General features: G+C 52.5%; 1 protein-coding gene across 1 annotated transcript in view; it reads left to right on the forward strand.

Moving 5' to 3' along the window:
* Nucleotides 1-17113, forward strand: part of Kiaa0513 (KIAA0513 ortholog) — a 50287-nt gene that overhangs the window by 25534 nt on the left and 7640 nt on the right. The window contains exons 2-9 of the mRNA XM_028753198.1: nt 4872-5332; nt 8718-8817; nt 9520-9593; nt 10842-10912; nt 12110-12305; nt 13091-13131; nt 13561-13639; nt 15793-15870. Coding sequence (XP_028609031.1) covers nt 5004-5332; nt 8718-8817; nt 9520-9593; nt 10842-10912; nt 12110-12305; nt 13091-13131; nt 13561-13639; nt 15793-15870 — 968 coding nt within the window. The 5' untranslated portion in view covers nt 4872-5003. The remainder of the gene's footprint in view (nt 1-4871; nt 5333-8717; nt 8818-9519; nt 9594-10841; nt 10913-12109; nt 12306-13090; nt 13132-13560; nt 13640-15792; nt 15871-17113) is intronic.

A 17113-nucleotide genomic window follows, 5' to 3' on the forward strand; every position in this document is an offset into this window, starting at 1 on the left:
AAGAGGGCTTCCCTGGTCTGCTTTCCCATGAGCAGCTGCCCAGCAGCTGCAAGGACCTCCTAGGCCATGGTCACCTTAGCACTTGTGTGTGGTACTGGCTTCTGGGGTCCGGATCTCCTTCCCAGACCTAGCAGCACTGTTTGGGGTATCACCTGAGAAAATCTCAGTACTATATGTGTATACCTGTTCATGTGTGTGTGTGTGTGTGTGTGTGTGTGTGTGTGTGTGTGTGTGTGTATGTATAGTCAGAGGTCAATGTCAGATGTCTTCCTCAATTGTCCTATGTTAGGTCCAAAGGAAACTCCATTTCCCCCAAATTCTGGTGGTTAGACAAAAAAAAAAAAAAAAAAAAAAAGCCAGTATCGCTCAGGAACTTGTAAAGCCTGGTCCTCTCTACCAAAAGGAGAGGTTTCCCTTATCGCAGGTAGAAGGGACAAATGGATATCTGTGGTGACTGTGAAGCAGACCAAACCACAGCTGGCCTCCAGGATCTCTCAGTCTCACCAAAAAGTGCCTGTTACACACTTCAGGTCCCACCTCCCCTCCTCTCCTCCCTCAAATGTCCCAGCTACTCCTTCTCCTTACGACCCTGCTGTTTTGGCTGGGCCCCTCCCTCTCTCTGTCTTCATCAATCACTCCCCACCACCCCCGTCTCTGTCTCTCTGCTTCTCTCATATCCAGGTCCAGTCTGCTGGCCATGCTCAGTCTACTGCTTTACCTCTCTGTTCTCGACTCTTCCTCTGGCTGGCCCCTCTCTCATATCTACAATAAAAACCTTCCTTTTAACCGTGCCGTGGAGCAATCAGGTCTTCAGTTTATACATCTCATGCCTCGTTTTCTGAAATAGGATCTCTCAGTGAGCCTGGGCTCGCAGATCTGAGTAGGCTGGCTGGCCAGGGAGCTCAGGGTTCCTCCTGTCTTCACCTCCTTAGTGTTGCGATTGCCGGTGCTCGCTGTTGCACGTGGCTGCCCGTCTGCGTTTACACAGGTTCAGGGATCAGACACAGCCCTCGTGCTTCTGTGGCAAGCACTTTACCGACTCTTGTACTTCGTGAGCACACAGAAACAGACACTCTGGCTCTTGCTCTTGGCTGCACCTCCTGCTCCTCATACAGCGGCCGATTCACAGTGAGCTACCAGTGGGTTTGTGGCATGAGGGAATCTCAGCTGAGTGTGGAAATCACAGTTACTGGGCAGCACCTTGAACGTGAACCAGCAAGTGCAGGGAGACCGGTAGCTTTTCTAGAAGCCTGAGGATGTCTGCACTGTGATCAGAGTCCTGAGACTGAAAGCTAGTGCCTTAGCCTAGGCACCACCAGGGCCTCTTGGAGCCTCCTCCTGTAGATCCACAGATTTAGGGCCCGCAATGTTCTTTGAAATGAATTTAAATTCATTGCCACCATTGCAAAATTGGGAGATTTCACATAGCAGATTTCATCATGCCTTGAAAACTCTAGGAATTCAGATATGACTGGATCTGTGCTTCTGAATAGAAGAGCCTGGCTGACTCAAAGCAGAGACAGTCAGTCCTATGTCCTCAGGCCATCCGAGATCATCCCCTGAGGTTGCCGTGAAAGCTACAGTGACCAGTGCCTTGTCTCACTGAGAAGTGTCTAGCTGTGTTTCCTTCCTGAGGAATTTGCCCAGGCCCTATGGCAAATGCCACTTCACCACGGCATCTCAGTTCCGTAAGGAGGGTTGGTCACCTCACCCCCTAGGCATCCTGGTTCTGTATGCAGGGTTGGCTGGCTGGCCTCTTCCTCTGAGAGAGATGAGGCCATGATGCTGAGCATCCTGGGGGCAAGGACAGTAAACACGCTGCCACGCTCAAGGCCCAGGGCCAGCCTCTGTCCCCTTTGCCTCCTCTCCTGTCCCTGGCCTGTGTTTTTGTCACCATCTGTGGTAGTTTGAATGAAAATGGCCACCATAGGCTCATAGGGAGTGGTACCATTTGAAAGGATTAGGACGTGTGGCCTTGTTGGAGGAAGTGTGTCATTGGGGGTGGTGGGCTTTGAGATTTCAAACATTCAAGCTAGGCTCTCAGTGTCTCTCTGCCTGTGGGTCAAGCTGGAGAACTCTCAGCTCCTCTCCAGCACCATGGCTGCCTGCACACTGCCCTGCTTCCTGCCATGCTGATAATAGACTGACCCTCAAGCCCCAATAAATGCTTTCCTTTCTAAGAAGTGCTGTGGTCACTGTGTATCTTCACAGCAATACAACAATGACTAAGACATAGAGGCAGAGGCAGCTCTGGGCTTCTTGGAAATGGGTGACTTATTCGCCTTGCCAGCCCCACTAGCTCAGTGCTGGGTCAGAAACAGCCTTAATAAGTCAGTCTTGTCTTGTGTCTCCTGTGACGGCAGGCCCATGTGCCTCTTCTGCTCTCTTAAACTGGCTTCTTCTTTGACTCATGGGTCACTGGTATGATAATGGTCTGAGGGAGGGGCCTGGACTCAGTGCCATCCTGTTGCCAGTGCTGATGTGTCTCCACTGTTCTATCTCAGTGTCCCCAGTGTCTCAGTAGAGACAGTGCACAGTAGGGCGTTTTCTGTAACTATCAACACTGTCCTCACCACCTCAGACACTGACTGCTATGATGTCCATATTATAATTTCTTCACTCACTGTGTGTAGAAGCCTTTCTGTCAGGGTCACAGCTACTATTGTAATTGTAATGACATTTTTTTTTTTTGGCTGTATAACTGATTTTGATGGTTGGTATTCTTTACCTAGAATAAATTTCAAGCATTCACATTCTTGAGAGACATGAAATTTCTGAAGTTGCATCTGCCCTCATTGCCTGTGAGCTGGAGAATGTCAGTTTTACTAGACCTTTGGTGGTGTTTGCATTGTTTGGTTTGGACAGGGTTTTCTTGTGTAGCCCTGACAGTTCTAGAACTAGCTCTGCAAACCAGACTGGCCTAAAACTCAGAGATCCACCTGCCTCGCTGGGGTTAAAGGCATGCTTGATTGCTTTCTTTAAAAAATTTTGTATCTTGGTACATAGATGTTATGATTTGTATGTTTAATATTTTTTTGTGAATGCAGGGTCAAATGTAATAGCCTCAAACTCACTTTTTAGCTGAGCATGGTCTTGAACTCTGGGTCTTCGTGTCTCTACTCGAGATTACAGGCATGAGCCACCACTGGAAATTTTATGTGTTTCTCTGTGGTGATTAGTGTGGCTTGAGACTTGTCTAAGCATTTAGCGGCTGGGCTTCCTCTTGGGTGTTCATCTGAGTGGTTTGTGTATTGGTAAGAATCAGGGTTTTAGTTAGGGCAGAGTGAGTTTACAAGCCTGTGGCCATATGTGTGGCTTTCTGTTCTTTGGAGAGTAGCGATGTTGTTCCACATGGCCCTTCCATATCTCACCCAGTCTTGCTGTCTCACACAGGGACCTTTTCAGAAAGCAGGGCCATAGGGAGCAGATGTTACTAGGAGAAGGAGTCCTAGTACCCCTCTTTACCCCATTCTCTCTGAGCCACCACTCACTACCTTCTGACCTTGGGGGTCCTTGCTACTGTCCTGGGCTAGACAAGATGTCAGAGCCAAGGCTTGTGAGCTTCTTCTGCACCAAGGAAGGCTTTACGGGCTCTGCTGCACGTGGACCTCTGCCCCTGTGCATGTGTGCGTGAGGAGGGTGGCCAGAGCCAGCTGTTCTATCTTTCTGACTCAGAGAATCTAAAAATATCTTAGGCTGGGTGTTTGGAGGGAATCTGTGATCAACCTGTGAGTGTTAATCGCTCAGGAGTCAGCATGTGTGGGTTTGGACTGCACTTCCCCCAGAAGAGGCAGCAATCTCAGCCGTACAGATGGCGTCCCTGCCCCTGCAGTCGCCTCCTGGGTATCTTGTTTTATAGGCCTGAGGAAGGGTGAGGGTGCTCTCTCTACCCTCAAGCATGACTGTCCCAGGTCTTGGCCATTTGGCTGCTGCTCCTTAGAACTGACAAGAATGGCTTCTGAACCGTAGCAGAAGCTGGGTTTGGAAGCTGAAGTCTGCATCACAGCTCTGCTCTGTGTGATCTGCATCCATGCTCTCTCAGCAGCAGGAGCATGTCCCCATTGAAGTGTGCACATTCATGCACCGGATGCTCAGTAAGAGTCCACACTTGCTCGTACACGAGTCTAGATGAAATGCGAGTGCCAGGTCAGCAGGGACCAGAACTGATTCTAAATTGCTGTGGAGTGAAGCCTCTCAAAAGACGGACACGTGAGCTTGGCCATCAGGGTGAACAGGATTCTGCAGTGGGGATAGGGAGGCAGGGAGAGGGGGAAGGAAGAGAGGAGCAAAGGAGGAGAGAGAGGAGGAGGAACTGCAGGCTTCATGATCAAAGCACAGGGGGTGACTTCCCATTGATATCCCGGTGGCTGTGGCACAGGGAACCGTGAAGAGTCTGAGAAGCAGCAAGAAGCTTGGGCAGGCTCCAGGTCTAGAGGGAAGACTGAAGAGAAAGGAGCTCTGGGATGATGGCTTAGCAGGATGCCACTTCCACAGCTACTGAGGCCAGTGAGCCAGCACGAGCGTTGTACCTGGCCCATGTCTGCTGCCCGTGAAAATGGGCGTCCTTAGTTCTGCCCTGCTTGGCTGGAGGATGTAGAGTGTGTGGGTTACTCAGCAGGGAGGGATCCCGATGCTGGGGTCCCTGGGCTCCTTCAGTTAGTGTGCCCATGCCATGCTTCTGCATGGCAGCAAAGTGGACATGAGAAACAAGACACTGGCTGTTGGCATCCCGGTCTCTGTAGGTACAGAGATTATCATCTGTGTAGGGAAAGTGTGACTCACGCTTTCCTCAAGTCTATTTGTGCTCGGTGACTTTCCTTGGGGAACTGTCCTTCTCATAGTGACAGTGTTTATGTCTTTTTCCATTCCAGACACCATAGGGCCTCTGAGCTGCTAGAGACTTCAGCCTTGGTGGCCAGACGCTCCCAACACACTGCTCGTGCTTGCAGCTTCAGGAAGCCGCTCCTCAGGCTGTACCCATCCTATTTGGCAGCCCAGCTACCATGGAGGCCCCAGAAGTCCCTGTGGGCTCCCTGATTGACTTTGGGACTGAACCACCTACCTCCCCTCCTTTGGAAGCTGCACCTTCAACACTCCAGGACCCAGATGGCTCCCTGGGTGATGGTGCCTCTGAGAGTGAGACCACCGAGTCCGCAGACAGTGAGAACGACATGGGCGAGTCACTGTCACACCCATCCTGGGACCAGGACCGGCGCTCCTCCTCCAATGAGTCCTTCTCCTCCAATCAGAGTGCTGATTCAGCCCCAGATGAGGAGACCCTGGCACTTCGAGAGTTCATGCGCAGCTATGTAGAGAAGATCTTCTCTGGAGGGTAGGCCCTCTGTGGGGTGGAGGGTAGACCCTCTGTGGGGTGGAGGGTAGACCCTCTGTGGGGTGGAGGCTAGGCCCTCTGTGGGATGGAAGCTAGGCCCTCTGTGGGGTGGAGGCTAGGCCCTCTGTGGGATGAATAGGCTCTCTGTGGAATGGAAGGTAGGCTCACAATGGAATGGAAGGTAGACTCTTTGTGAGAAGAAGGGTGGGCCCTCATTGGGATGGGGGTTAAGCCTTCTTTGGGATGCAGAGTAGGCCTTTTAAGACCAGTAGCCTGCTACCTACTATAAGCCACAGTGACTCTTCGCTGCCTATAAAGTCACATTGGGAGATTTTAAAGAGTTCCCACTCCTGGAGGGTAGGGGTTTTAGTTCGGGCTTCTATTGCTGTGAAGAGACACCATGACTACAGCAATTCTTATAAAGAAAACCACTTCATTGGGGCTGGCCTACAGGTTCAGAGGTTTAGTCCATTATCATCATGGTGAAAGCATGGTGGCACGCAGGCAGACTTGGTGCTGACGAAAGAGCTGAGAGTTCTCCATCTTGTTTGTTTGTTTATTTGTTTGTTTGTTTTTCGAGACAAGGTTTCTCTGTGTTGCCCTGGCTGTCCTGGAACTCACTCTGTAGACCAGGCCGGCCTCGAACTCAGAAATCCACCTGCCTCTGCCTCCCAAGTGCTGGGATTAAAGGCGTGTGCCACCACTGCCCGGGTGAGAGTTCTACATCTTGATCTGCAGGCAGCAGAAGGAAGATAGTGAGACATACTAGGCATGGCTTGAGCTCATGAGACCTCAGAGTCACACAGTCACACTCTCACAGTCACACACTTCAACTCCTACAAGGTCACACCCACTCCAACAAGGCCACGTGTCTCTTAATAATTGTCACTCCCTGTGGAGGCCATTTTTATTCAAACTACCGAAGTGGTAGAGTGCTTGCTTCATAAGCTCAAGTGCCCCCCACCCCGTTTGTTCCTTAGCTCTGGAAAACAACAACAAAAACAGGTAGAGTTTCCAGTCCTGGACCAACTAATGCCTGTTTCCTGGAGCAGCAGGTCATGTCCCTACAGGCTGTCCAGGACTGTCTGGAGGGCATCATACCAACAACTCCTAGTTGTGATGTCAGACCAAGTGTGGCCACAGAGGTCCTCAGCCTGGCCAGAACTGTGCTCCCTGCTTATCCAAGTTGACTCTGGAACACAGGCTCAGAGTAGCCAGTTCATCCACGTCCTCTTGGTCTCCCTGCTTGACGACATTTCACGAGTGGCTTTATGGGGACCAAGGAACCAGACAAGAGACTGTCCACCATGGTGTCTCCAGTAGCCTACAAGTTATGGCTGTACCCCTGTTGTCACTTAGGCAGAAGCTGCTGTGGAGAAACAATGACACGCTCTGTTAGGAGCTTACATACTCATTCCAGGTTTCTCTGTGCATTGTTTTTTTTTTTCCCCCCTGAGTATTAAGGATTGTCTCATTCACTGTTCTGTTGTGGTGAAGAGACACCATAGTCAAGGCAGCTTATACAGCAGGACATCTATTGGGATGGCCACCGTAGGAGGGAGCATGGCGGCGGACAGTCAGACAGGGCGCTAGATCAGTAGCTGGATGTTTACATCTTGCTACACAAGAGCAAGGCAGAGAGTGCTACCTAGGAATGGTGTGGGCCTTTGAACCTCAGAGCCCACCCCCGGTGACACACCTCTTCCAACACACACTTCACATTTAAGGATATTAGCCTATGGGGGCCATTGCCATTCAAACCACTACAGGGATAGGGCATCCATGCTAGGCAAGAGCCTTACTGCTCAGCTATAGCCATGGCCCCTCCGCCTTCGTGTATGTGTGTGTGTGTGCACATGTATGTGCATGTCTGTGTGTATGCATGTGCGTGCATGTGTTCATGAGTGTGTGTGTGCGAGTGTGTGCATGTGTGTATGTGTGCGTGCATATGTGTGAGCATGCATGTGAGTGTATGTGCATGTGTGTGCATATGTGTGATTGTGCTTGCGTGCATATGTGCATGTGCGTGTGCATGTGCCTGCGTATGTGTGTGTGTGTTTGTGTGTGTAGGTCACAGAATAACTTTCAGGGGTCAGTCCTCACTTTACCTTGTTGAGACAGGCTCTCTTGTTATGCTGCTGTGTGGCTCACTACAGATCAGCGGCCCATCACATCCAGCTTTTTACGAGGCTTCCAGGAATCACTCAAGTCATCACACTTGCAGTCGTACCTTTAAAGCAGGGGCACCAATAGCAAAGGGCCAGAGAGCAGATGCCTGGGGTTAGAGTATAGCCTGAGCAAGGGACCTCTGGGTGGGCCCAATGGCTCTGCCTGTCCTGTCACTGTTAACTGGCGCCTCCTCTGGGACAGTAGGGAGGTGGCAGCCCAGACTCAGAGGGTCCAGGGTCCAGTCACTGTTAGCAGCTATGGCAGCTCGCCAGAAGTCAGATCCGTTCTGGACCAGCCACATCAGTGTCTCCTAAGCTGGGGGACATACAGAGCTTCAGGCACTGAGGCTCCTCTGGCTGTGTGCCTGGATTCTATCATGCTTACGGGGACAGTCTGCCCAGAGCTCTAGTTGAGAGGAACCGGATCTACAGTGTGACTGTCGCCTTTCATTAAAAGCAATAGGAATATTGACTTGTCGGGCTATGGCTGTGACTCTTCTGACAAAGGGCTTGCCCAGTGTGCATTTCATCCTGAGCAGTGGAGAAACCAAGCATGGTGGCATAGAATTGTAATCCCAGCACTTGGGAGGCAGAGGCAGGAGGTTGAAGGTCACCATTGGCCACATAGCAAATTTGGGACAAAAAAAAAATATGTGAATATATATTATTATATTTTGCATAGTTATAATAGTTTAGATATTATGTTTTATATTTCAATACATATAATGTTAAATATTATTATATATCAATTAACATATGTTAATATGTTAATGTTTCTATATAATATTTATATATACTTAATGATATTATTATGTAGTGACAAACCCATAAGTACAAATTATGTAAGCTGGCCAATCTCAAGCTTTCTGCCTCATTGTCATCTCTAAATTTGAGGGAAATGTTAGCTATTCCTAGAGCAGTAAGGGCTCTTGGTGCCTGTGCCCTCATCTGGGCTCAGATCAGGAGGCCTGCTAGCAGAGCCGTGGATGGAGTTCCCACTGGACAGGTCCCATTCAGCGCTCTCGCCTTATCTGGACTTTGAAGTCAGGCTCCTGGTTTCAGAAATAAATACAAGACACCGGTCCCTGGGTTTGTTCCCTGGAAGGTGCTGAGGGTTGGGAACAGCACCCCACTGTCCTTCCCCCCTTTCCCCCATTCCTACCTGGAGTTTTTGTTCTAGGAACTGGATCCTTGTTTTTGTTCTGCCCTTCCTCCAGGGAGGACTTGGACCAGGAAGAGAAAGCCAAGTTTGGAGAGTACTGCAGCGGAGAAGATGGGAAAGGCCGGGAGTGGTTCGCACGCTTTGTGAGCGCACAGGTGAATGCAAGGCCCAGGGGGCTTGGGGGGAGTTGGGGGAGGTGTGGGGTGCTGGGGGGGGTGTGGAACCAACAAGCTGGCCAGCGCCACTGTGGTGAAGAGAGTGGAGGGTGCAAGCCAGTAGAAAGAGGTCGAGGACAGCTGAGGCAGGATGTAATGGTCTCCCCGACTGGAAGCTCTACTTTGAAAGGCAATCTTGGGAAGCCCTCCCCCCACACACACATTTTTTTCCAGAGACAAGCATGTGGGCTATGTCCATGCACACTCTTATTAAATAACCTCTAGTGTTCAAATTTTGCAAAAGGTAACATAGTCAAAGTTGTGAAAACCATCAAACCCCAAGGTATTGAGAAAGCTTAGGAATCGCATCTTGTATGTTCCTACTGCAGGGATGTACTCTTCATAGAGAAATTAGAACATGCAGAAAAAAGTAATTAACAAACCCAGGAATAGCCAGTGTTGTCATTTGGGGTTCTGTCTCTCCATACTTCTCCCCATGGGGGAGCTGGTTGTGAAGTTTCTTTATGAAATCCTGTGAGGATGACACAGAAAACCTCTGGGGTCCAGTGCAGAGGACCCTGGGGAGCGCCTTTGTCCTCCCAGAGTGCTGCTGGAGGGGAAGGGACCATTGGGGCCCTTCCAGGTGCATGGAGACATGCAGAGTGACAAGTCCCACCGACGTGCCTGGTTCTTTCTCCACAGCGCTGCAAGTCCAAGTGTGTGTCAGAGCCAACCTTCTACCGTCTGGTGCAGTCCTTCGCGGTGGTCCTGTTCGAGTGAGTAATGGCCTCTCCGCAGTCTCCTGCAGCTGTCCTGTCCTCCTTTCCCACCCCCAACGAGCCAGCTGTGAGTAATGCCCACAACAGCTGGCACCACTCAGGTTAGAGTCCGTGACCAGCATCTTCCAGGAGCAGAGTAGTGGGCTCCCTCCTGCCTGATGGGAGATGAGGCCATTCTGTTTGCCCTCCTCATTCACAGTACGGCATCGTAACTGGTCTAGTAGAATTTCTTCTTCTTTTTTTTTTTTAAACTATTTATTTACTTATTATATGTAAGTACATTGTAGCTGTCTTCAGACACCCCACAAGAGGGCATCAGATATCATTGCAGATGGTTGTGAGCCACCATGTGGTTGCTGGGATTTGAACTCAGGACCTCTGGAAGAGCAGTCAGTGCTCTTAAGCACTGAGCCATCTCACCAGCCCCGAATTTCTTCTTCTTAAAGCTTCTTTCTCTCCTTTTGTTTGCTGAGCTGAATGGCTCTGTGACTCTCCCATTAATATTTGGCTGCAATCTTTAGCATACTGCAGGACAGTAAAACAGTCCCTTTTTGGAGTAAGAATGGTACTCAGTATGCCACTGTCCTTGTATGCAATAGTTTGTTTTGATTTTTAGCAAGTGGTGTGAAAGGCATGAGTATTTATCCACTTGTGACTTACAAGTGCTGCCCAGTGGACCAAGATTAGGGACAGCTGTCACCTGGGTCTTAGGAGTTATACATAGTCCTACCCCACCCCACTGCTGAGTCTGAGCCTGGGTTATCCAGTGGTTCATGTCCTTACAGCCCTCCAGGAGACCCGAGGATCCTGTGAGGGACAGCACTGAATACCCTGCTGAGCCCTGAGCAATGGCCAAATGGCCTGCATCAGTGGTATGGGACCAAGGCTTGAGGTGACTTCTGGTCCTGCCCCTGCTGAGGTGCACTGGGCTGAGCTTCCTGGGCCTTGATTTGATCTTAATGTGAAAGAGAGCAGGCCGAGGGCCACAGACACCTTCCTACACCCCGAGCATGGCCATGCACCCGCAGTAGTGACCAAACCGAGGGCCATGAACACTTTCCCACACCTAGAGCCCAACCATGCACCCGCAGTGGCTCTCCTGACCACTGTTCCAGTCGCCGCTGTGGCAGCATCTTGGTATGCTTCACTAACTTGCAAGGGCGCCGTGCTGTGGAGGGAGGCACACGCCTTTGATCCCAGCAGAGGCAGTGAGGCTCTAGCCAGCCAATCTTGCTCCCACCCCAGATGCCACCAGATGGACGACTTCGGGCCAGCCAAGAACCTCATGACCATGTGCTTCACGTACTACCATCTGGGTGAGTAAGCCTGAGCAGAGCAGCCAGCCTGGAGGGGAGCTGGGTGTTGTCACACGGCATGAAGAGAAGCTTCCTTTATTAACAGCAGGTGCTGTGTGGCTTCCAGAGAGGAGCTGATATTGGGAAGAGAACAGCAGGCATGAGACTCCTGGTGTGGGAAGGGACGTGGGATGCACTTGGGGTCAGGGCATGGCTGTCTGTGCAGGAGGCAGGAGTGCTACATGTGGGGTCTCGGCTTTCCACCCCGGCAAAGCAGGATTCAGAGCTGGCTATCCCAGGGAGCAGCCTAGGATTATATCTTGGGAAGAGCCCAGGGTGACTGGGGATGACCAAACAACGATACAGAGCCTGGAAGTCTCTTTCGGCTCATGGTGTTGAAAGGGCCAGTGTGCAGGAGCTCTGGGTATCTCATGCTGAGCCCTGCAGCCAGCCAGAAGAGACCAGTTCAACTCTTCAGGGGGGTGCTGGGCCCCTCCCTATGGAGATCTGGGCATGGGGAATAGAGTAGTCCTCACAGCCGGCTTTGTCACTATCGCTGCACTCTCGTGGTGCAGCCCCTCCCTCTGCACGTGCTCCAGATCTCCTGCTCCCAGCATCCCCAAATGGTCCGATTACTATGGATCATGGTGGGCTGTTTGCTTGCCGGCTACTACCAGTTCTGGAAAGGTTTATCCTATTCACCCAGTCAGAGTCCATCATGGTTTCCTTTGTGGATTATTTCCACTCACTGCCCTAAGGAAGGAATTCTGGAACGCCCCACCCACCTCTCCCCATCGCTTCTCTCCTGTACTTACCTGGTAAAGGCCTATTCCAGATGCCTTTGAGACAGGTCTGAGTCCCCATCCTGCATCCCACCCAGGGCAGCCTCTTCTCTCCTGTTGCCAGTCTCTCAGACCTGCTGTGTGGCTCTCTGTGTAGACCTCTCTTATCTTCTTCCCAGATGCCAGCTCCTTCAGGCCACCTCCCCCTCCCATGGTTCTTGTCCACTTCTCCATACTCTGTGCTTATTAAACACCCCAGAGAGACCTGGCCTTCCCTTGTCTGGGGAGCTTGCTAAGCCGGCTGCCCCTGATCACCCTGCTGAGGAGATCGAGGGCAGCACCCCTGTCCTGCAGTCTCTGGGAAGCCCTTCAGGCACACTCCCTCTCCTGTCAGAGCTGCAGACTGTTTCTTACTCCATTTCTCCCCACTTCCAAGGCAAGCCGCACCTGCCCCCTACAGAGCCCAGGGAGAAGCCAGCAGGCAGCATTGACTCCTACCTGAAGTCAGCTAACAGCTGGCTGGCGGAGAAGAAGGACATCGCTGAGCGGCTGCTGAAGAACACGGAGAACGTGAAAGGCTTCTTCGGGGGGCTGGAGACCAAGCTGAAAGGACCACTGGTCAGGAGAAATGAGTGAGTGTGCATGCGCACAGGGCTTCCTGAGATGGATTTGTGGGGGAGCAGTGGCTCGGTGGCTCACCTAGTCTTGGCCCTACAGCTGTCCCTGCGTCACACAGCTGCCAGCCCAGCACGACTCTGCACCCCGAGCTTCTCATAGCTTCCACTTGCTGTCTGCTCATTGACACGCAGGGACCAGGAGCCATGTTTCGTGGGCTGACAGGAGAATATGACTTTGTCATAACGTGAGCGAGACCAGGAAGGCCTTGGGTGCTGAGGCCTCCAGGAGAGGCTGCCCTGGCAGATGTGTTGTTCTGTTTGAGACAAGGTGTCTATGTGGCTCGGGCTATCCTAGTTTGATATGTAGACCAGGCTAGCATTGAGCTCACAGAGATCCACCTGCCTCGGCCTCTGGAGTGCTGGCATTAAAGTCATGAGCCACCAGACCTGGCCTCAGAGAGCTCTTGAGATGGGTGCACTGGTCACAGAGGTGCTGAAGCTGAGACACTTTCAAGAGAGGACACAACAGTACAAGGGAACCATACAGGGCGCTCGCTGCTTGAGGCTTGGTTGTAGCCAGGGTACATGACCTATCCCTCCATGTCCACACAGTAGGCCCACAGAAAATGGTGTCATGTAGTCTCAGCACCACAGGCCTCAGTCCCCAGACCTGCCAATTGCCACCGTGCCACTGACCCCAACCTCTCTTCAGAGGAGCTGCACAGAGAAGCAGGCAGCGTGTGTGTGTGTGTGTGTGGCTCGGGCTCCTTCTCACGGCTTTGCTCTCTCTCTCCCTCCAGGGAAGAGGAGAGCAAGCCTAGAGACAGACAGATGAAGACTGGTAAGAACAGAGCTCTCTGGGCTGCTAGGGAGTGGGGCCAGAGGGAGATGGGGCCTATGGCAGGGTGGAGCCTGGGGGTTGATACCTGGGATGAAGAAGTGCTGGAGAAGGAAGGTAGAGCCTGCATCTCTGGTAATCAAGGCACACCCTTCAGGTCTCTTAAACTGGCTGACCATTAGCCAACAACAGGAACAAGCAAGTCACCTTTCTAAGCAGACTGTGCAAATCCTTACCCCAGGGGAGTTAAACCAGCTGCTAGAGGGAGGCTGCCACTTCAGGGACCACATAGGGAAGAAGCCCTAGACTAAGGCTAGCAAAAAGCTTCATGGAATTAGGACAGTGTAACCTGATGACTTGGGAGACAGGTCTGTAGGATCTGCCCACGGGGAGCCCAGCCCAGGCTGCCCTCAGATCTCCTTACTCCTACAGTGACCGTGATCAGCCCCGAGGATGAGCAGAAGGGGGAGAAGGTTTACCTGTACACGCACCTGAGGCAGCAACCCATCTGGTAAGGCCCATCTGCACTCTGCCCATCCAAACCAGCGCAGCAGCTGCCCAGCCCTCGGCTGCCTGTGTCTCCAGCAAGGACGGTGGCCATCCTCACCTCCAGGGTAGTCACAGCGAGGTGATAGATGCCAGCAAGTATTCGTAGGGATGTGAAGACTCTCCATGGGGACCATGGTGGAAATGCCTGGCAGCTCCCCAGGGGCTAACCGGGTGACCATGTGAGCAGCCATTCCATTGTGGGCCCAGGCATGTACCCACATGGGAATCCATAGGCGCTCACAGCACACTGGTCAGAACAGCTGCAAATGGACAGCTGGCTCTAACATAAGCATGATGTCTCTCCCCGTTATGAACTGCGGAGAAAGCCTGCATTGTGACCCACGAGACATTGTACTGGTAAAAGAAGGCAGCCGCAGGAGAGCATGGGTCATCTGATGCTGCTTGTGCAGAGTGCAGGGAGTGGGGCTGCAGCGGATAAGCAGCCGTGGTGGTGACTGGCTCCGTCCGCGGCTGCCAAAGTGCTCTGGGCTTAGACAGCGGGGGAGCGGCACAGCCGAATATACTGAACAATCACTGAGCCGTGATCCGTATTTATTCCTTTATCCAACACTCTAAATGATTAGTGTGCATGCATGGGATGTTTTGCTTGTATGTATGTCTGCGTACCATATGTGGGCCTGGTGCCCTTGTAGGCTAGACCTGAGCACTGGGGCCTAGAACTGGAGTTACATTCCGGATGATTGTGGGCTGCCTTGTGTGTGCTGGGAATCAGCAGTCGGGCCCTCTGGAGGAGTAGTGAGTGCTCTTAGCTACTGAGGCATCTCTAGTCTCCAACACGCCTTATTTAATTCTGTTGTGCCAGAGCTGTCTGCACTTCCATGTTATTCGGTAACCCCATGGGCTATAAATTATATCTTAATGTCACTGTGCATGTACACACACACAGAGTGAGAGCCAGGGGCTGTGCTTTGAATGTGTCCCCCCAAAGGCTCATCTGCTGGCTCTCTGATGTGGTGAATTTAAGATGCAGAGAGCTGTAGGAGTGAGGTCTACTGCAAGGGTCTGCCGGGCACGTCGGGAAGGAAAGTGTGGTTACCACACTTTCAAGTCAGTCCCTCAGAGTGGGTTGGGAAGCAGGGTCACCCTGTGATGGCTTTTCCTCTGCCATCTTGGGGTGCAGCCAGGGAGTTTTAGCAGTACAAGGCTATTGAGACCGTCTAGCCGTAAATCTTAAGTCAAATACATATCTTTATGTATCATTGTGATAACATCAGCAGGTGTTAGCACAAAACAGGCCAAGGCAGCAGCAGGTAGGAGCCCCGGCAGCCTCCATCTCAGGTACCAGCGAGGAGCAACTCTAGCGTGGAACAGAACGCCCCCTCCCTCAAAGGTCACAGTCCAGTAGGGATGTGTGGCTGGAGTGCCATGGGCTAGGTGGAGGCTGACAGAGGTCAGCACAGGGAGGCAGGGCCTGAGTCAACTGGAGATGCAGTGCAGCACAGAAGGGAGGGGCTCACTGGGTCCCTGTTCCCTCAGTGACCGTGCTGGGCCCTAAGGTTCTTGGAGCCTGTGTAACAAAGGGCCAGAAGTCACTCCTGTGGACACTGGGCCACATGGTCTCTGTTGTCCCACATGGGGTCTGTTATCCCACATGCTATGCAGTGGAGTCAAAGCCGTCACATGGAACCTTGCTGTGCAGATGTAGACCATAGGACAGCCCTGATCTTCTACAGGAAGAGCGGTTACTGAGTCCATGTTCCTGTGGCTGGCTATGTTCCTATGACTGCCTGGAGCATAGCTGCTGGCTTCCTATGTTTCTGAGGAGACCCCACTCAGCAGAGCAGGGGTCTAGTTGTCCACTTTCTCTTGGGAGCCGCGCTGGCCTCCACTCCTCCCCTCAGTCCACCTGCCTGAGCAGCTGAGCCGGTCGGCCCACTCCATAATCCCACAGGCCTTTTCAACTCTTCTGGGGAGTGTTTTAGCTCAGAGAGGAGGCAGAGTCAAGAAGCACCTTGATGCCTAGGTGGTGACCAGGCCTCATGGTTCACCCAAGTTGTCTCAGGCTTCTCAGACACTCAGGGGATGAGAAGCGTTGCTTTTGGTGTGGAGGGAAGAGAGGACCCGGGTAGATCTTTACCATGTCTTGTCCTGCAGGCACACGCTGAGGTTCTGGAATGCGGCCTTTTTCGATGCTGTCCACTGTGAGAGGCGGAAGCGATCCCCCACCACCAGGTAGGAGCCAAGAGTGTCCCCTCCAGCCTTGAGGGAGGGGACCAAGTCTTGGCTCAGTCTCCCAAGTAGTCCTTGGGAGCCAGCAAAATGGCCGAGCTGCTGTTGATGATTTCTTCCACCCGTGTGTCCCAGAGCCCTGCAAGCTGCCTGAGGGGTCAGTGCTCACAGCTTTGGGGGTGGGGTGCTCAGCTTGCATGGTGCTTCCTGTTCTGGGGCTCTGGCATGATATGGCCTGATCCTCCTTAAAATGCTACCTCTGCCCAAGGGAGACCACTGGCTTCCACCCTACCTCTCAATTCACTGTTAGAAGCAGGCCTGGCCATGTAGCTGCCCCCGGGCCCATTGCTGAACATAAGCAGACCTTCCTAGCTGTGCCCAAGACAGCCCTGCTCCTCACACACCCTGTGGGACCCTGGTCAGAAAGTATGGGAAGCAGGAAGGGCTTGTCCCCAAGAACAGAGGCCCTCTTTGTGTGGAACTGGCACAGGTTGCTACCCACTCATTCAGCTATGAGGCAGTGGCAGTCCCTGTGGAAGCCAGGCCGGCCCTACTGGACCACCAAGTGTGGGACTTTGTAGCCAGTATCTCAGAGCTTCAGTCGACTGTCACTAGGGAGGCCCTGGGCCTTCGGCTGTGTTGGGGGGGAGCACATGAGCAGAGCTTCATCTGGCCAAGGCTCCTCTGCTGGCGAGTGACTTGGAGGTAGAGCCCTTCCTTCGTCAGAGGAACAGCTGAGGCCAGTGGGAATGAGCTGGCTTGCCTAGAGTCCCATGATTGTCTTGGGACTCTTTCCTGGGGAAACAGAGGGAGCATGGGGTGGGCAAGGCCCTAGACTTGCAGAAGACCCTGGGGAGAACTCCACTCTGTCTGGAGGCTGGGTGGCCTCCAGGCAGGCCATTGCCTTCTTGCTGAGCTCTCCCAGCTCCTAGGCATCTGTCCGTGCTGGGTTCCCTTCTCTCTCTGTCCTCTCTGCTCCCACCTAGGGTAATCCTCTCTGCCTGTTCTTTTCCATCCACATATCTTGCATGACTTTGACATGTGCCTTTGTTTACCTGTTTCTGCTGCCGCTCCAGAGGGGATGCTGGAGAGCAGGAGGAGAAGAGGTGTGTGTCCACGTGACTTTGCTCCATTTATAGCTCTGGGTTTTTTCCAAGGCCTCTGACAGGAGGGGAGGGTACCCCTGGGGAGGCATGGCCTGTGCTAGGTAGGCTGTTGACAGGGCATGTCCCAAGACAGATACGGC

The sequence above is a fragment of the Grammomys surdaster genome, unplaced genomic scaffold, assembly GCF_004785775.1.
Source record: "Grammomys surdaster isolate TR1022 unplaced genomic scaffold, NIH_TR_1.0 128, whole genome shotgun sequence".
Lineage (NCBI taxonomy): Eukaryota > Metazoa > Chordata > Mammalia > Rodentia > Muridae > Grammomys > Grammomys surdaster.